Source organism: Empidonax traillii, unplaced genomic scaffold, assembly GCF_003031625.1.
Source record: "Empidonax traillii isolate 1590-97213 ecotype Southwest subspecies unplaced genomic scaffold, ASM303162v1 scaffold570:size522666, whole genome shotgun sequence".
NCBI classification, from domain to species: Eukaryota; Metazoa; Chordata; class Aves; order Passeriformes; family Tyrannidae; genus Empidonax; species Empidonax traillii.
This window is the reverse complement of record NW_020955763.1, coordinates 240,681-261,445: the sequence shown is the minus strand read 5'-3', so window position 1 is coordinate 261,445 and position 20,765 is coordinate 240,681. Positions and strand designations below refer to the sequence as shown.

The following is a 20,765-nucleotide window of genomic DNA, read 5'->3' as shown; positions in this document are numbered from 1 at the left end:
TTTTTTTTTTTTTTTTTTTTTTTTTTTTTTTTTTTTTTTTTTTTTTTTTTTTTTTTTTTTTTTTTTTTTTTTTTTTTTTTTTTTTTTTTTTTTTTTTTTTTTTTTTTTTTTTTTTTTTTTTTTTTTTTTTTTTTTTTTTTTTTTTTTTTTTTTTTTTTAAAGAGAAGCTTGATCTGAAATGTCTCTACTGCACTAGCTCTTTTCACTTGCTGAGGAGCTCTTGTGCAAACACACACTGCGTATTCATTTATAAAGGAATTCTAAATAGGGAATGTTATATAAAAAGCAGGAGAGAATGTTTCGTAAGACCCTCACTGTGTAAACGCCTATTTAATGATGTACAGTTTCCCCTGCTGCAGTTTTATATCCATGCTTTCTACTATTTGCAACAAAATACCATTAAGATAGTTATATATACACATATTCCCCCGTCCCCCTGCACTGTGCTTTTGGTTACTTTTCATAACAACTCCTGGAGACACGCTCCAGCCTCCCAGCAGATCAGAATCGCTCAGAACTGGAAGGTGCAGTACCTTTGGAAAAGGTACAATTTCTCCCTCCTGGATGAATCCCATAATGCAACTTAGAAAAAAAAGTGCTCAAGTAAGTGAGACTGCCTAAATGTTACAGAATACTATATGGAGACCAATTCCAAGATGACATTTAGGAATCTGAAGTTAGAGCAAATATACAGGAAGTTATATCCATTCCTCAACTATTTCTCTATTGCAGCATTCATGGAAGTTCTCTCCTATGATTTTCAAAGCTTCAGTTTACGGTGACGAGACAGGAGACAGCAAAGCTTTCAGCTTGGCCTTCCCAGCTCTTCCCCAACACAGCCCTGCTCCAGACCTCAGCTCCTGGTTAAAACCACGCTCAGGACAAGTGCCCTGTGTTAATGTTCATTGTGCTCTGCCACACCCCACTAATCAAAGCTGCACATCTACTACACAAATGGAATTGTTAAACAGACTTGAACAAAGCACTACAGATTCAACTAAGTTTGTCTTGGGTGATTTTCTGCTCCATATAAAAAACATATGGAAATCCCTAAGCTGCAGTAAGTGCTCACGAATAAGGTTTAAAGTACTTACTCTAACAACATAGTTATGTTCAAGGCATTAGAAATAAGGGGGCCATCCACTGACAGTGATTCATGCAAAATAAACCTAAACTTTATTAAAAAAAAAAAAAAGGGTACAAAATACAGAGAGTGCTTATTGTAAAAAATAAAGTTACTGAGGGCTCTAACCACCAGTGGGGTATGAAGGTACACAAGCCTCCCACCACGGCAGAGTACTGGGATGGCTGCACTAAATCAGCACTGATGCTGCCCCAAAGCAGCTGCCAAATCTGTACAGGAGCAGAACACCCCAAAACAAAGCGTAACTAGATACACAACTTCAAAAAATTTAATTCTGAATGGAAGTTAACCTAAGGGAACAAAACAGCCTGATATACCTCGGTGTAAATGCTTAAAAGGGAACATCATTTTATAACCATTTACTGCATAATTTATTGCAGGTATTGAATGCATCAAAAAAAAGAAAAAAAAAGAAAAAAAGGAAATTGCATCTTTCTGGAATTGTAAGTCAAGCAGGTTTAAGAAAAACCTCCACTTTAATGTGCAATATTCAAATTTAAAAATTTAAAATCTGTCCTGTAACGATTTTGGTATACAAATGGGTTCCAAGGCTAGCCCTTTATACCCACAGCATTCGCTTTGAGGTACTTTAAAAATTGAAGTTGCAAGAAAGAATATCACAAATGACTCACTGAGAATGCTAATCTGCAGTTGAGTCTTATTTTTGAGTCTTACTTTACGTGTTTCCAAGTGCAATTTAGGAAGTAAAAAAAAAAAAAAAAGAAAATATTAAGAAAACACAAAAATGCTGTAACCAACAAGTGGCTCCTATTTCAATTACAGATATTTTCAGAAAAAAAAACAAAAAAAAAGAGAGAACTGCTTTTTGAAACCTCTGGCAGCCCTACTACAGAGTATCCATAGTCCATACTGCAAGGAGCTAATAAAGGAAATTGCATTAAAATGATTTGTTCCCCTTTAACATACTCATCAGGCACACAAGCTTTCCTCAGAGTAACATGCAGCTGAACTCTGTTTGCTGCAGAAAGCCCTCGCACTTCTTAAGTGTCCAGAAAGCAAGCTGGATCAGCTGCACATACATTTTCAACTGACTACAACATCCTTTAGGAAAAACAGCACGGATTTCCTCAACTGAGAACTAAAAGAAAGTGTTTTCTATCAGTCTGTGTGGCAGTCTCACTTTGACACGTCTTGCATCGTATGAAAGATGGTACTGGATAGAAATCTCCCCAGGACATGCAATCATTATGCAGGTGATATCACCTCCTACTATTCCTACGAGCCAGTTTTTGCCTCAAGGAAGTTTGCCCTATTTACTGGCACACACAGCATTACCTCTGTCATCTCATTCTGATCCTAAGAACATCTGTATAACACTGAATTCGTATCATGAAAATGAAAAGGTATGAAGTAAACTAATTGTGTGCGGGATTTCTACAGCTTGCCTGACTCATTTTCCAGTCGCTCCAATTTAGTAGCTGAATTTGAAAAGAACACATCACTTAAATAAAAATATGCCCCTTTTATAAACTGGCAACTCCATCAACCTGAAAAAGGCTGAAGCACTTATCTAATGTATGTTATGGTATTCCAGAAAGAAACTCACTTTCATGATTCTACCTTTTCAGACCCTGCATACATTACAACAGTGCATTAGTGATACAAGTTGTAAAATACTTTTCGGTTCCTTTGGATTTGCATATGATGGTTTTTGCATCAGTCACTGCAGGTAGATTGAGCAAGCTTTGTTTTTGTGTTTTAACATGCATTCAACTAGATATGGATCAGAATAAATTTATACTCCCTTTTTATCGTTATAATTAGCTAAAAAATTGCAAGACAGTCCACAAAACAGGATTTGCTTTAAGACTAACTGCTGGAGTTCCAAGATGTAAGATATGCAGCACTGGAAAATCTTCAGTGATCAGGAATTAGTAGTGTTTAGCCAAGTGTTGAAAGCATTCAGAAGGAAAGTCCTGGTTGGAGGCATGAGGGCTTCAGCACCAACTTTTAAACCTCAATTTCTTGATTGCATATCTCCCATCTTCAAACCTACATTAGGAGGGGGAGAAGAGTGGGAAATACTCTCAATTAGGTAAACTTTTCTCAAACTAAATGGACTAAAAGTGAAAATTTCAAGTTCAGTTGGTCTGACAAGTCATTAATTCCAATAAAGCTCCTTTCAACTTATGCTAAAAATAACCAAACAAACCAGAAACAGAAATATGTATCACAAAAACATTAGGTTTTGTATCATTTTGACACTGATTACGCCCCCAAAGTCCATCCCACTTTATAGCAGATTTCAAAGTTAAACTCCTCTTCTTGAAATACATTATCTAAATTTTGGTTCACACTAAAAATGCTTTTTCCACACTGACTGCAAGAAGTATGCACTGATACTTAACCTGAAACAGAACAAATATATGAAATTATCTCAAGGCTGTTTATTTGTTTCAGCAGCTTGTGAAAAAGATTCACCCTCAGAGCAAGGCAAAACACTCACCTTACCTACATATTTAGCCAATCAAAACCAACTCACACACATTGTTTCATTCAGGAATCACAGTACTGCTGAATTCAACAATTACCAACTATCCCAAAATGCTGAATACATTTAATCCCAGATGTATTTTAAGAAGGCAAACTTGAGGCTCATTCTCTCATATTCAGCAATCAAGAACCATGAAAATGATTCATGATTTGTGAAGAAACAGACCACTGAAAAAGCCCCATTAGTACAAAGTACAAAAGTACAAAGTACAAAGCTGCACTTTGCAAGAACAGCTAGTACATAAACAGCAATTTTTGTGTATTCCTACTCAATCAGAACGCCGTCACAGCGCCCCAGACTGCTTACCTTCTGGAGAGTCTCCCCCCAGAGAACCTGCAATGCTGTCATTTTTAAGAAAGATTAAGTGGTTTCAATCTAAATCAGTAACTTACACTGACTGCCAGGATGATCACCACTGTGGGGGCACATAACTATAGGTTGGTGTTCCTGGAGCCCGATACGTGGGCATAGTAACTGGATGAGGGGCTACTGGAGTTGGGGAATGAGTTGTCAACAAAGTACCTAGAATGAAGAGAACAGTTTTCAGTAAGCACAAGTTCTAGTAGAGAGAAAAAAAATCAAACAAAAAGCGAAGGAGAGGAAAAAAAGATTTAATTTTAAAACCAATTACATCTTGCTCATCTTTAAAATTACCAGTATCATTTTGCACTCCAGCCCCAATCTGCCTTCAAACCTTTATGCAAGGGGGTCATTTTAGCCCGATGGATGCTCAGTCCAGTGCAACACAGATACTCACTACTCAGAAACAGCTCTGGCAAAAACCCTGCAACATAAGTATTATTCACTGCAAGACTCTCCCACAGCAGGCTTTATGTGCCATAAGAATATCTGATGGTAGGGATAACTTGACTGAAAAATCAGAATAAATTAGTTCTTGTTTGCATTATTACAGGTTTTTACAGACTAAGGGGCTTCAGAAACAAAGAGCCTGAGAGAGCAGGGTCACACCAGTAACAAACACCTGGGATCAGCCTGCCCACGAACAAAACTTTAAGGTTAGCTCAGTTTTTGATACCTAACTCCTCTACTTTTGAGGTTTCTCAAATTAAATTATAGATTTGACAGGATAAGAACCAGACTCTTGAAACAAACTCATGGCTCTTGTTTTTGGGATTACTAAATTGAGCATCCTTTAAGTGAATGTGGACGTTTCTTCGTGAGTTAACCACCTACTGAGTAACAAAGCATGACACCCCCTCTGCAAACACTCGCAGATGAGACAGGATTACTGGGGAAACAACATTTTCTCCAAACACTACCACCAAGAGATAGTGTCAACAGGAAGTAGACATCTTTAACCACTGCCCATGACACAGAGGACCTGCAGGTGGTGCAAACACATGAAGTGTTGTACCTGGACACACAAGGAAGGTCTGTGACACTACATTTTCCTCAGCCTTAAGAGGCTGCTGCTTTCAACTGGCACTGAAATATGCACTGGGAAGAGCAAGTCAGACTCTTACCACTGGTAAGATGAGAAGCAAAGGATGCAAGAGTAAGTGAAATTCCATACAGAAATGAAGAAAAACTACCAAAAATAATACTGACACCTGAAAAGAGGATGCAACACCTCCATCCTTGGAGGTGATCAAAGCATCACTGAACTAGCTGGACTCACTCTGAAGACACACACTGAGTGGCAGTTTCATGACTGTGCCATGCACACTCGTGTCCCACTCGAGCTGAAAGCAGAGCTGCACCAAGGAACCACGCTGGGGGGAGGCACACAAACCTGCTGACATTGCCATAGTCGTCCCAGCCACCATGCCCATGGTGACCCCGTTCCCTCGGGGCGGCGGGATCGGAGCAGGGTACATGGTTGCTGGCATTCCATTGGGCTGCACGACTGTGGTGTGGTGGATTACGTGGGGTGGTGCTGCATATAAAGGCTGTGTGTAGTAAGTGCCTTGCTGTTGGAGGAAAAACAGCACATTAAGTGATTGCAGTATATCTGTGGGAAAGGTAAGTGGTATCTCCTTTCATGAACATTATCATAAAATAAAAGTATTATTCTAAAGATGCAATGCATTTACAGAGTAGAAGCCACAACATTCATTTAAACTATTCCAACTGTGTTTCACTTGCAAAATTTTAAACATTTTATCCATTTTTAAGGCTCTTGGAGTAACATTCAAGGCAGGGACCTTTGCAGAACTCCAATGCTGACTATACATACAACAGTAAGGGGTCATTTGTCATTCATTGCCTTCATTTTGTCTCCTTTCATATATTAACCCATGACAGAACACTTCTCAGTCTTTCACAACTTTCTATTCAGCTGCTCTAAAGAACCAAAGATTTTTGACAAATCCAAATGCACTAAGCAGAGCGTACAAAACTTGTCACATGCTTATTAATTCCCTCCAACTACTGCTCACGTGCCAGGTAAGTTTCCACCAAGAAAAGAAGGCCAAAATATCATGTTTACTGAAGTGTCTTAATCCTGTATTTTCTAATAAATTTCAACAGTTTGCTTAGCATGAGACTTGGTAACTCCCTGAATTACAACAGAACTTACTGAAAAAAAAAAAAAATCAATGCAACTTTATGACAATTTCTGATGAAATGAAACCAGGATATTGGTAGTTATAACATACAGCACAGATTATGGAAACTACTCAATCTAGTGTATCTTCAAGGATAGATCACACAATCAGAAAGGGCAAGAGAGAACATAAAACTGCACCCACACTCTGTAAGTCACTGTGCTAAGAATTCTTACTGCAGGCAGCTGAAGGATCTCTCCATGCACAAAGCAATGAACATGATGAAAGGTTACGAGTTCAGGCAGATATTGCAGGGAACACCAAATACCACCCAAAGTGACATTTTTTGGCTTTGCCTGTGTACCTGTGCATATGGATTCTGCTGTGGGTAGGCACTTCTGACTGGGTACACAGCAGTCTGGTAGGGATTCGGTGACGAGGAGTACGGTGGCACTGCTCCACTGGTGGGTGAACAGGAGACTTTGTACGGGGTACCTGGGGTATAACCTGAAACAAAGGCAAACCTGCATCAAACCCGTGGGAAATGTGGGGCAGTGATCTGCTTCCTGAAGTCAGGGCAACAATTCTCTGATTTCCCAATGCCACAATCTTCATGTGAGTCCTCAGTAAACTGGTCTCAATATCCAAGTTTAATCATTTACCTAATACTGGTAACAGTAACTGAAAATAGTATTTGACTGTGTCAACTACGCATGAAAAGTTAACTGTATATTTGCATGATTTACTTTTCAAATCTATGAAGACAGGGCATAAAGTGCATTTTGGTAGTAACATCATTAAATACTTGGATTGGGCACATTAACATCCTTATACAGGAGGACTTGGCACATATTAGCATCCCTCAACTCTCAACACCCCCCAAACCATCCTGGCAAAACCCAGTAACAGTTGACTAACCTGCAGTCACCTTCTGTAGGAGATGATCCAGCACAAGAATAAGAATGTCAAAAGCCAGAATCATCCAAAGAGCTCAGGATGGATTGTCAGAGAACACAGACACACAATCTGCAACCTCTACTTCACCTTACATTTGTTTGTATTTGTTTTCTGGCATTTCCTGAACTGGCTAAAATAAATACAGAAGGCCACACTAGTCTGGGCTGTTGCGAAAAGATCCTGGATCTCATGCAGGTCCACCACACCAGGAGACACAACATCCACAGGCACTAATCCCATCTAGTTGGAACTGTACAAACTACCAGAGCAGTGCAAGGAAGAACAGACACTTAGTAATTACAGAAAAAAAAAAGAGACTATTGGAATAGAGATTAGGTTGACTTGAAAAACTGTCTAGAATGTGCTGACTTCAACACAGAGAACAGATCTGAAGTCATATGGCAGAGAGGATGCTGGCATTTGTGCTGTCAAAAATCAGTCTGTGCAGACAGCGTGATGACAGATGACCTTCATTCTTTTTGCAGAAGTCTGAGTTTCTTTGCAGTTTCATTCCACCCTTCAAACTCAGAGCTGTTCAGCTAATGAAGAAATAGGTTTACTTTTTCTTTTTAATAGAATTTATCACCTTTAAAGAAAGCTACACCACAGCACTCTCTGTTGTTTTTAGAGATCCTAAGTATCTCAGACACAGAGCATGCTGAGGAAGGAACTTCCATGAGTATGGGGAACTCTTTGTGGTGGAAACCACAGGTACCAAATGCTGAACACGAAGCATCACTGCTGAACTACAACTCTGTCCTCAGTGAAGCCCACTCTCATTCTAAAAACCCACTGATACAGCTGCACAGGCAATTTCTTCTTTAATTCTTGCAAAGTGGTAATTCTGCACAAGAGGTATTTATTTTTTCTCCCTTACATTGGGCAAAGACCTTAACAGTAAATTACATGATTATTCCAAACCACAGTCATTTAAGACAGTTACCAGTAAAAAAGTCCCTTTTCTGTACAGCAGTGGCACGTTCAAATTCTGCTGCATAATATGATTTACTAAAGCTCTGATTCTCAAACAAGCTTACATCAGAAAGGTTAAAAAAGGTATAAGAAAATCCCAGCTGTAACAAAGTATTTCAAGTTATCTGCCTGAATTAGAGGGTCTGTACATTTTAAACTTTAGTTCACAGCTTAAAGAGGAGTACAAAATTAAAGCTATTCTTAGTTCTGAAATAAAAGCTTATTTTCCATTCCAAAGCAATAAAGCCTGAAACAGTACCGTTTTTTTAAAAATTAAGCGTTTTCAAAGCTGGTATCCAGCTTCTACACATCTTAGAACTTTTTCACTTTTGTGTGAAAAAGCAGTATTTTCTGACTTGGAATATATCTCATGCTATATAGCAAAGATTAATCAATGCACATTAATATTACAGCATGATTAAGTCTAACACTGAAGAAATTGTCCCAGAAACCATAAACTTCTATTACAGCATAACTGACAGAGAGCTAAAAAACAAACAACTGGGGAAAAACATTAGTCTCATGATTTGGTAAATTGATTCCATGCAGCTTATTTATGTTCATCTTCCTGTGGCAGGATTTACAAACTGCAACATGTATGAAGTGTGGAAGTGCCTCCCAGTGCTCTGATCCTGGGATCAAACCCCACAGCCACTCCTCAGCACAGCTGCAGGATACGTGCAGTGAGCACAGAAGGCAGACACATCACTGAGGTCACCCCAACAATGCAACAATCAAAGCCCACAGAGGGCTCTGATGCCCAGGCCAAGAGTTAGACCCTGATGGGAACTGCTCTCCTTGAACATCACTCTCAGTAGAGTTCTGAAGCAGTCCAGTGCAAATGCACCCCCAGATATGACACTTGCACAGTGGCAGCACTTACCCAAGGGACAGATTCTTAATTTTTTGTTTTTAATTACTAGAAGTTATAACACTGGTTCATTTCCTTACCTTAAATTCAAAACCAAAGACAAGACAAAGGAGTGAGTCTGCACTCACTGTGCCTCTAAGCAGCAAACTGAGCAGTGACACGGGCTGTACCAACGGGGATGCTCCCCAGTTCCAAGGAAAGCTACACTTTTAACAGGTTCTGCAGGCAAACATTTCAGAGGACCTACTCTCTCTCCTCTCAGTAATTGCTGCCACACCCTCAAGAGTCTCCTGGTAGTTAATGAAATTCATCGGTTGCAAACACTGAACTTCAATACCAAGCCACAACATGAGCTTCCCAATTTCTAGCAGTATCCTTTCCTATCCCCATACCACCAGGGCATTCAGGGACAAATCTGCTGATGTGCCATGTGTATCTGGAAAACTGGCATAATACATGGAAGTGAAAGAGTTCCTGATGATGGCCCAGATCTACATTAACAAAGCAATGGCAGGAATTCCTTCAGGTACACAATGAGCCCAGGGAGAACCCTGTTGTATCAGATCCATATTCCTGGTTTATGTGGAAATTAAACGCTGCCATTTCTGTTTTGTTTCAAGGATTAGCACATCAAAGTCATATTCTATTAGTGAAAGCAGGACTACACAAAAATAACTCTGGAGTGCTTTGTTTCCTGTGTCAGTTCTCCCATCTCCCTTTTCCTAGGCCTCTCACAGTACCTTTCTCTCAACCAACACACGTGCAGGTGCAGTTACCCAAAGCCTCCCCTGTATCTACAAGTGGGCAAAACACTTTTACCCAGCAACTGAGCCTTCCAGAACATCAGTTTGTGCAAGATAGTTTTAAGGGCAGAAAGACACCAGCATGCTGGACTTGGAAAGATATGATTTAAGGAAGGGATGAAAAAGAGTAGTTTTGAGGACAACAAACAGAAGAAAATCCAGGAATCTGGAAATGACCAGTAAGAGGCAAAGCAAGCAGAATCACGAAAGAAGCAGTGAAGGGAAATGCAATGCAAGCCTCAAGGATCATCCTGAAATATAGAAACAACAGCTAAAACTTCAGCTGTTCTCTTCTCAGAAGGTGCAAGCAGTATGACTTGAGATTATGTTCATTTTAATTTATCAGACGATTCCTTGTGAGTCATATTCAAAGTAACGTAAAACTTATCCCACAGTACAAGTGTTCTTGTGAGCCCCTGCAGCTTTTCCTCGTTCTTTTACCAACTTTCAAACATACCTACCACACGTACCTGTTTGGAAGGTAGGATTTGCTCCAGGATACATGTTAGGGGAATAGGCAGGAGCAGCTGCTGCATAGCCCATTGGGAAGCCAGCTGGAAGAAAGCACAAGTCAAAGTTACTCTCCTGACTGCACAGTCTACCCAGATTTTACCCGAGGTAAGCAAACAGCCAGCCTTCAATCACAACTCCTCAACTAAAACACCGGGCTCCCCGTCTCCCAGGCCACCTGGAAGTGAATGCTAGGTGAGAAGAGCACTTGTGACACCTTAGCTTTCTCCCTTACATCCCTGTTGCAGTAAATCTCTGTTGGCCAAGTACTTCAGTCAGCTGGAAAACAAAGTTTGGTACAATTATCCTACATTCGCCCTCCATGAGTTTTAAGATTTGCTGTACATACAGTATTTATCTGAAGGGACTTTTCTCTGAAAAAAAAAACACCTTCAAGTCAGAGTGACTCTGACACTCCAGATCAGAGATATCTCAAGCAGAAAGTACAAAGCAGTAGCAGCCCAAACTGCTTGTTGAATTTGACAGGAATTTGTTATTACACTCAAACAAGCTCCCCAGTTTCAGATACACACTGACAGTTACCAGCACAGAGGGACTCACAGAGGCACTGAAAAAATGATAGGTAAGCACTGCTACAGCAGAGTAGAATGACTAGGGCTGAGCTAATGTGATAGACTGGCCTCCAACACAAGGCAAAAAACAGCATTAGCAAAAGCCAGTTCCTTGAAAGATATGAACCTTGTTTAGATTTAGTGAAATTTCTGAATTAATCATAGCTATTAATTTTTCCAGGAACTTACTTACATCATTCCAAACTGTATAAAACTGAGTAATGACTGTATTTAGAAAGATGGAGTTACTACTACATTCTGTTATCAAAGTAAAAAGATTTCAACTTCTCCAGACAAAAGGCAATTAACATTTGCATCTCCACTGTCCCATTTAAAGCTGCTAATTTTTAACTGATATTCCAATTGATTTTAAGGGCTTCTATTTCATTATAAATCCCAGAGTCCTCAGCAATTACTCTCAACAATAAGAATTCCTCAGCTCAGGACTATATATGCTAACCAGTTTTGCAAAGCACTCTGTAAACATATCAAGTGGCATACACTTGGCACTGCTACTGGGTGGTCAGCATGGATAAGACTAAGAAAAGCATTAGGCTTAAAAATCAAAGTTAAAAATAACATATCCAAGTAGTAACAACTTTTCAGAGTGTAAATAGCTCTTTGGTTTTCAAACTCCTGAGCTGCTGGTGAAAAGCTTCAGTACAGCTTTGCACCTTACTCAAACCAACTACACATCTGCAACCTCAGGTACACTGTACACACTTTCCAGTCCTCCTTCCTTTCTTCGCAGCTTCAGCTCCACAGTCGAGCCCTCTGAGCTGCTCAGGAAATGGGTCATTTGTGAAAAATGGAACTACAACAAGGAGCAGCTGGAACTTCTACACAGAACTTATATCTGTGTAAGAACGTTTGAATATTGATTTTTTTTGCTGCTGGAATCCTATCCAACAACCTAAAATAGGTCTAGTATAATATAAACTGTTATTAAATATGCAACAGCTTTAGAAACACATTGCCTTTCAATAATGCATTCCACCTACTGCTGTGTTCCTTGCTTTCTATTCCCATGCAACCCATGCAAATGCAATGATTCTGAGTGGAGAATCTGCAGCAGAGGCCAAAAAAAGGGCACCTTAGTCATGCAACAGCTTTAAAAAAAACCCTAAAATGTAAGTCTACTTTTCCATTTAGAGAACGTGTTTCATGTTTATCCCAAAATCTTAAAAAGCTTAAAGCAGGCAGTTTAGCACACTAATGGTGTAACACAGTATTGACTAAGCTGAATTTAAGGGTCACAGCTGTGTGAACCTATGAACTCACTGCTGCAAGGGAGAATTCTGAGTAACCAACTTGTACCATGGTATTTAAGGCAGTTTTGTAACAATCCTACTTCAATTTCACATATATCAGTTTTGCAAACTAGCAAATATAAAGCACTGACATAATTCAATACATGGTCTAGTATGTGCAGAAGTAGAATAAAAGATTAGAAGTGGTAACGTTGTTTAAACTGCTACTTATGAATCTACAATAGTGTATCTTCCAAACTAAATTAGGCTATGACTTAGTTTAGTATAACCAAGAGCGTCAATGCGATGTGTAAATGGTTATAAAGACAAATGAAACCCTGGTTAATACAAATCTGCATTCAGAAAATGAACAGAGCTAAAAATACAACTTCATATTTAAATAATTCATAATAATCTTTATCTAAAGCAAAAGAAAGTCCCGAAAAAGCAATCTATTATAAATATGGGAATAACTTGCATCAATTATATTAATTAGTAAACCTCTGCTGCTTGCCTTATTGTACAATTACTGCAGCCCTTATAACTCAGTGACAGGGAGTAAAACCATCCTGCAGGACTCATGGTTACACAGCATCAGCTTCACAATTTATTACTGCACCACTCCAGTCACTCAATAGACTTAAAAACATTGCAACACACTTTGTGCCTTGCCCTCATAAACACTGGAGAAATCAAGACATGTACACTAGTCTGAGGAATCTGAAAAGCAAAAAAATAGAATGAAAATGTTTTGGAGACAATCAGCCAACAATAAAGAGAATTCATTTATGCAGCAGTATTTAGAAGGAGGATCAGAGAAAAGTAGAACAGGAAAATATGACCTCTAGAGCACTACCTAAGCTGAAAAACAAATTTAAGAACAGTAAATACCAGTAGGAAAATATAGTACAGCTACCAAGAATACAAACAGTAACAGCAGAGAAAGATTTCTACCTCCCAGCACAGACACCAAATAAATCACAAAAAATCTTTGCTGTAAAAGCTGAGAAAGTTTAACTTTTTATGGAATATAAAATCTGAGCTGAAAGACCCTCCAGCCTCTCCCAGAATGGAAATTCCCTTATCTCACAGATACCAGAAAAAAAAAAAAAAAAAGACAGCCTCAAGACCTGCTGCTTGAAATGCCTCCCAGAGACACAGAGGCTTTCCTGGAAAGCTCTGGCCAAATGTAATTTTGCCTCATCCAACTTTTAGACTATGGAGATATCAGAAATGAAACCTGTTTGCACACACATTAGGAGATGAGGGGAAAAAAAACCCTGGTGAGAAACCTGAAGTCACTGAGAAATAGATAAAGCAAGAAATACATTTGTGTTTCAAAAACATTTTTGGCCATTTTCTTGGTCCCATCCTTGCTGCTATGCTTTGGACAGTGCTAAAGCACAAGCAAGAACAAGAATTAGAGGATAGAAAGGTTAACAGCGCTTGTCAAGCAGCAGCAGAAATAGACTGACTCCTCTTCTTGCAGGGCGCAATTATTAGAGCTCCTAAAATAAGCTGCTTTGGAAGAGATACTGAAGTTAGAAATATAACAGAAGAAATAACATCACTGTGGAAATGTCACTCTTTAAATTTAAAGGCAACCCCACCCCAATCCCCAAACAGATTTACATGAAGGCAATTTTTTTTTGAAAGGAAAGAGCAGCAAAACTTGTTAGAAAACAGAGTTACTTACCTGGATAACCAATTCCTTTGGCATTTGCATAGGGAACCCCAGAAGATCCAGGGCTATACACAGGATTCATGATTTCAGTAACTGAAACAGGAAATAAAGAAAAAGAAAACCAATATTTACTTAAGTTTAAGGGAAGCTTGAAATCTCAGCAACTACTGTGGAACTAGAAATTGGGGAAGTGTATTGGAAGAAAAAGTAACAGAGGAAAATGCAGCAATTCCACTACTCATCAACACTAAAACCATAGCCACAAGCAGGAGAGAATCACTGCAGAAATAAAATTTCAAAGCACCCCAACCCTCAGTCAGCTAGGGAGTGTCTCAGGAATGAAACATTCCCTGTTATGGAGCACGCTTTCAAAATATTTCCATCACTCAGAGTTCCCCCTGGTGCAGAGATCCACAGCCCACTGCAGGAGTTCACTGGTGTTGGACGTCTCCCCTCATGCCATCTATCAGTCACTCTTCATCCATCTACCATCCATCAATCTTGGCCTCTTCCCCTTTTGTTTATGAAGCCTCTTGCCAAGGGAAGAAGATACTTATGGTCTATTCCTACTGGCATTTCAAGCCTGGGATTCCAGTCCTTGCCCAGCACTAAATTATCAACCATCAACAGCCCAAGTACTACAGAAGGAAGTGGCAAAAGACTCTGTACATTTAGACAGCATTTATTTATTTGTTTACTTGCTGCCAAGTTCTTCAGGGCCCATGAGAAGCTGGCAGTTGTGTACAGTCCTTTCTGAATGATGCATTCATGCACCAAAAAGGCACCTACAGCCAACATCACCCACACGAACAAAACCAACCACCCAGTTTTAAAAAGAACCTTGTACTTAAACACCACAGAAAGTAAAATGGCATTGAAGATGCTTCTCAAGTGGCTCATGCAGGAGTATTGTTTGCAACTACTTTAATGGCATTTTAGAAAAAAATCCCTGTATTTAAACCTCAGAATCTCCAATCATCTGATTTTCTGCATACATTTAAAGATTAAACATGTCTCAAGGGAGGTTTAGGTTGGATATTAGGAAAAGGTTCTTCCCCCAGAGGTGGCTGGGCATGGGAACAGGCTACCCAGGCAAGTGCTCAAGGCACCAAGCCCAACAGAGCTGAAGTTTGGACAATGCTGCCAGGCACAGAGTGAGACTCTTGTGGGTGTTCTGTGCAGGGCCAGGAGTTGGGCTTTGATGATCCTTGGAGGTCCCTTCCAACTCAGCATTTTCTGTGATTCTTCCTGCAAGCACCCATTTTTCAGCAGCAAGACAGAAAGGCACCCTATGAAACCAAACTTTCTTATTAACTGTTAACAGCTGACACTTGAGTCACTTCCTCTTCTACATCTCCAGCGATCTTACTTAAATTGTGTTAAACTGCCTAACACCCTGTTGGTTTAATAGAATTCTGTAAATAAAGTTCAGGAAACAAGAAAGTCTAATTCCACATGTGTTACCTTAGTTACAGAGCATGTTAAGGCAGGAATCCAAGTGGAATTTATCAGTATAGCTGCACTGATAAATCTTCGGTAAGTGACTCCATAAAGCATAAATAGTTTGCTTTTTAAAGTAACGCTAAAACCAGCCCTGTGCCAAGAGTTTCAGCAGCACCTAGTACACAACAGAAGAGCCATTTGTGCAAAATTAGCAAATCAAAGTAAGTGCTATCAGTAAGTTTATCACCAGGTTTCACAAAACACTTCAAGTCGATATAAGAGCATTACAAGATTTTACCAGCTTTTTGGATTTCCCCCCACTTTGCATTAATACTACCTTAAACAGAATTGCCTTTTTCCCCTGATTCATACTTGATTATATATAAAGACGACAGAATCCACTAAGACTGAGTTAAAAACCAAACAACCTGCCATTTACATCACTTAGTATGAATAAAGTTCCCCAGAGCAGCACGTTTCAATCACCTGACCCACATCAAAAAGTTCTATTTGACACAAATCTCTTTGGAAATGTTCTACAGCAAACTACACTTCAAGTCTGAAGGGCCATTTTGCACTGAAGCTCCGGGGAGTTTTAGCAGCATTAACTCTGCTGTGCCATAATCAACAGCTGTATTTTGCTGGACAGCACTTTGCTGTAGCAAGGCTGATCTGTTCTCCCATACTTTCTCCAGTGTATCCCCCTCTAAAAAAAGGACTCTCATTTACTTGAAAACTTTCAGTCTGTTCCCGTTACCTCTCTCTGTATTTTCCTCTCATTTGACAGTGCCACATTTTGTGTCTGAACCTAAAGGTTCAAGCTTCACTTTGGTCTCAGCATTTCCCACTCGTGGGGCAAAAGTCTTAATTAAAGAGGTGGATAAACCCTCCCACACAAATGAAACAGCCCTCTCCCACAATGTTGTATCCCCACAACGTGCTGCTCCTCCTCCTTGTATTCTCTGCAGGAATTAGGAGAAAAGAAGAACCTGTAACCCTCTCAACCACCCTGAATGGCAATGAGAAGAAAAAAGACTGTCAGCTGGGAAGTCAGAAAGGGGCTTCTGTGAATATTTTGTAGGTAAAATATATTAAAAAACCCAGCTATTACAAGTATTAGTAGTCAATGACTGCAGAAGAACACAAGGACATCCACTATGGGGGATGACTTGTGGAAAAGTAACACAAAGCTGAAGAGGTACAGAAAAGGAATAGAAAAGATGAGACAAGACCATCTCAAAGTACAGATTAGGAGAGAGGAATTCTATTTAAGTAAGGGGAAAAAACCTATGGCACTGGGAGCCTCACTCAAGCTGCCTCTTCCTGGAAACAATGTCTACTTCCACTTCAAATGTATCCACACTTCCAACTCCACACGTGTATACACACAAACACACATGAATTCAACTTGGGTTGGACAGACCTTTTGGAAAGGTCTGTTTACTTTCACCCTCTGCTGTCACCACTGACAGACAAGTCAGGAGCAATCAGCCTACACCAAGCGCTCATAGTCTTTGCAACTCAGACAAAACGTCAGACCATTCCTCATCACAAATAATTATTTCTGGGTCTTCTCTGAAGGACCCAACATGTGTAACTGTAATTATACAGCATTACCCAGTGGATGCAATCATCACACTCTTACTGTAATTTCACTTGGAAGGGCATCTGTTATATTGAAATGTGGAACCTCGCAGTCCACTTCCCTGGAACGCTCCACATCCACATCAAATGGTTTCAGCGCTTGGGAAACCGGTATAAAGCAAACCCTAAGAATCAGGCCTTTCAACTGCTTTGTTGGCAGTCCCTCCAAAGCATTCTCATGTTAATGGATATGCAAATCAGTGTCTACTGTGCATCATCTGTATATAAATTGCACAAAGTAAACTGTGAAGGAATTACTCTCTCAGTTGAAACAGAGGCAATCACACTTTTTAAAGATGCTCCGATTAAAGACCACGCAAGGATGCTTGGGAAGTGCAAGCGCTTCACCTTCCGCTCCTGCCAAAGCCAGGCAATTAAACTCAGTTGTGATCAGGCCTGTTAAATCTCATCTTGGTACAGATACCGGGACAATCATCCTCCTCTTCAATCCACGTTTTGGGAAGCTGAGCACAAAGGCCAACTGCTGCTATTGCTGAAGCTTTAGCACTCCCACTTGGATCTCTTCTGCACGCGGCTTTTCCTGCTACATTCGGAACACACAACATTTCTAGGAAATTCTGCTTTTAAAAACCGTGTCAGAGAGATTTGCGTGCAAACCTCCACAGATCACTGCAAGCACTGCAGGACAAACTGCACGGTCCTGTGTAACAGATGTATTTTCTTACCACTGATTTTCAAAGTTGTGCAGAAACACTATGAGAACAAGACCTGCTGAACGTCGTTTGGTGCTCATTTTATGACAATTCCATCAGCAGAGTTGGGGAAGAATCTCCAAGTACCCTGCCTAAAGCACACTACCGTGTCCGTTAATGCTTTCCTTCTGGGAACTTAAGCAGACTCACACTAAGTCATTGTAGTGCTGAACATCTACCCACCATGGAACACTTCTAGAATGCTATTTGCTAGGAAACTGTACAAACAGCCCAGTTTCCATTTACAAAGTTAATTACCTTCTTAGTGACGTTCTACCCATTTGACTTCCAGTCAAAGCTTAACAGAACTAAAATTTCAAAGTGCCTGGTAGTTTGTAATGTAGAAGCAGCAATTTCCACTGCTAAGTAGCAAAGAAAACAGTTCATGACACTTCAGCTCTTCAAATAACTGACAAAGATTAAAGTCTCAGTTACTTTTTGTTAAAACTTCAGCCATCAAAACAGGCTGTTCGATGCAAAACCAAGGCCAAATAACAGGCACTTCTGTCACAACTAGTTTAAAAAAGGGGGGTTGTATCAGCAGGCATGTAAGGCTTCCTAAAGACCAAGACAAGGCATCCCAGGCTGCACTGACACTGGTAGGTAGCTGAATGTCTTCCATGCATCCAAGACCTCAAAAAAGGTCACTGAATTTTACCAGGAAGCAGGCAATCCTGTGTTCAGTCCAGGGTACGGGTTCATGGCAGTCCATGACTGCAGCCAGCTGGAATCAATGCCTACAGAACTGCCATGCAGCTGGCAAGCAGCCCTACCTCCTCTGCTGGGACCCTCACTAAGTTGGTTGGCAGGAGTCTGGGGGCTGCTGGAGCTTTTTTGGATACAAGATTGCTATGTTTGCCATCTACCAGCTTGAGAGAACCAAGACACATCACCAAATGCCCAAGACAGCACTGGCTTCAATGTAAAGAAGGGAGCAGGGATGGACAGTAACAGCACAGACCGAGGGTGCAGAACCACAGCCTGGAGAAGGACAATTAACAGCTGCCCAAAGTTCACACATAAATTAAAATACAGAGCTCAAAACATCATTCCCAGGCAAGTCTCACTCCTCTGCTCAAGTTACAAGATGTTACAAGAATAAGACAGCTGCAATCACCTTCCATGTTTTGTGTTCATGCCTTCTTTTTTCTAAGACTAAAAAGGAATGGAGCAGTTTAGACTTTTCAATCCTGTCTAATGAACACAGTTCTCAGCTGTAAACCTGTCCTACCGGGGGTTTGTTATGGGTGGTTTTGAGTGTACACACATGTTAACACAACTGCCTGTACCCAATATCAGTGAGGACACACACGACATGATTATATGTCAAAGACTCAACAGTTCCATATGTCATTCACAAAAAGAAAACATATACAAAAAATTTAATAGTAAGATCCTGCTTGTGATTGCTGCATTGCTCTACGCTTCAAAAATCCCCAGAACATTACCAAAACATTTTCTTCTTCAAAAAAAAATCTTCTACCTCTGGAAAACATTAAACAAAATGCTTTGCATTTCTCAAAGCCTACAACTTCTGTTGTTGCTATGGCACAAGGGGATAGGAGCCCTCATCTCCAATCCTCCCATCTCCTGTAAAACTTTGAGTTCGAGGATATTCTAATCTCAAACAAGTCCTCAAATCACCAATTCCTCACTGTAAGAACCTTAAAGGCCTGTCTATTGCCAAATTTAGGGCAAGTTAATCAACTGTGAGAAACAGAGAAAGAAAAATCAAACTGAGAGAGTAAAACTTTACTACGTGAAGGAATCATACAACGTTTTAGTGAAATCCTACAAATAATTTTTTCAGTTTTTCCTTTTCAGTTTATTCCATATTCGTTTTTGACATAACATGAAACCATCACAAGTTCATAGCTAAGACAGAATTCCCGAAAGCCTCTTAACTCCCCCTCCTTTTTAACCTGAAAGTTGAAGTGTGTAATTACCACCCCAAACAGACAGGCTGGAAAGTGCGTGTTGAACGAACATGGAGGTTTTATGACACTGAAAATTACACATCTTACAGTAAAATCACACCAGAGCAGACAGAGAGTCTGGTCACATTAGGTAACACGCACACCGCGATCAACATTTGAGAGCAAATGAAGCCCAGCTCTTCTCGCGCTCAGAGCTCTGTGCTCCCCTCACCAAACCCGCACTTTTACCTTTCTCAGAGCACCGATTTCACCGTTCGCGCGGTGTTTACTCGGCTCCAAGCAATCTAGAAAAGCGCAGCAGGCCCGGTTTGTCTCTCTCTCCGTTCTGGCTCACAGCTCCTCGCAGACAGCCCGGGGGCCGCACCCGGGCCGCTGCCCCGCTCAGGGGCACGGAGGGGTCGGGCAGGTCGCGCTGCCGGCCCCGCACACACCGACGGCACCGACCGCGAGCGCGGCCGGCGGAGCCCTCATGACGCCGCCGCAATTCAGCGAGCCACCGCCGGGCGCCGGCACCGATCACCGGCCGGCGGCACCGCCGCGCTCCGGGCACCGCCGAGCGCCGCGGGGCCTGCCCGGGCCGCCTGGCACCTGTTCCGGCCGGACTGCGCCGCGGGGCCCTCGCCGGGTCGAGCGCTGCGGGACGGGCCCGCCGCCAGCGCGGGGCCGGGCTGAGGGTGCGGGGCCCGCCCGGATGGCTGAGGGGCGGCGGCCCCGGGGCCCCCGCTCCCGGCCCCGAGCGCTGCGCTGCGCTCCGCTCCGCCCGCGGGCCGGGCCGACCCCGCACCGCCCCGAGAGGCCCGGCTCCCGCACTCCCCGCTCGCGGCTCCAGCCCCGCTCCCGCACTCCCGGCCCCGCTCCTCGCCCTCCCCCGTCCCGCTCACCGTGCGGGCTCCGGGCGGGCGGCGCGGCGGGCGCTGGCTGCGGCCGGGCGTGCGCGTGCGCGTGCCCGGGCGTGCGGACGCGCGTGCGCAAGCGCGGCCGTGCGTGCGCGACCCCGCGAGGGACGGGAGGGGGGCGGGGCACTCGCAGAAACTGCGCACCGACCGCGTGACGTCACTTTCCGCGCGCGGGCGGGCGCCCCGTCACGTGCGCGGGGAGCGTCACGTGACCCCCCGCCGGTATGGCCCCGCCCCCCTCCCTCACAGGTCCGGCTGGGGGGTTCGGCCCGATTTGAGGTTTCACCGGGGGGGGTGAAGAGCTCTGCAGTGCCCACTGCGATTAAAAACAAATGACACGGACAAGT

General features: G+C 41.9%; 1 protein-coding gene across 2 annotated transcripts; it reads right to left on the bottom strand.

Moving 5' to 3' along the window:
- Positions 1-139: 139 nt before the first annotated feature.
- FAM168B (family with sequence similarity 168 member B) lies at positions 140-20,463 on the bottom strand. 2 transcript variants are annotated; one of them, XM_027897955.1, is made up of 7 exons: positions 20,404-20,463; positions 13,798-13,878; positions 10,240-10,323; positions 6,531-6,673; positions 5,413-5,590; positions 4,052-4,181; positions 140-3,157 (listed from the first exon to the last, which is right to left on the bottom strand). In XM_027897955.1, exons 2-6 carry the CDS (start codon positions 13,865-13,867, stop codon positions 4,069-4,071), a joined length of 588 nt encoding a protein of 195 aa, XP_027753756.1. In that variant the 5' UTR covers positions 13,868-13,878; positions 20,404-20,463; the 3' UTR covers positions 140-3,157; positions 4,052-4,068. The 2 variants fall into 2 exon arrangements, with proteins under 2 accessions (XP_027753756.1, XP_027753757.1); XM_027897956.1 differs by lacking the exon at positions 20,404-20,463 and adding an exon at positions 19,751-19,907.
- Between the last annotated feature and the right edge of the window lie 302 nt (positions 20,464-20,765).

Bases quoted from the DNA above. Each gene is read 5' to 3' on its own strand.
- FAM168B (XM_027897955.1), bottom strand. From the start codon at position 13,867: ATGAATCCTGTGTATAGCCCTGGATCTTCTGGGGTTCCCTATGCAAAT. The intron at 10,324-13,797 runs GTAAGTAACTCT...GCTTTCTTCCAG, and splicing joins CAAAGGAATTGGTTATCCAG to CTGGCTTCCCAATGGGCTAT. The intron at 6,674-10,239 runs GTACGTGTGGTA...CCTTTGTTTCAG, and splicing joins AAATCCTACCTTCCAAACAG to GTTATACCCCAGGTACCCCG.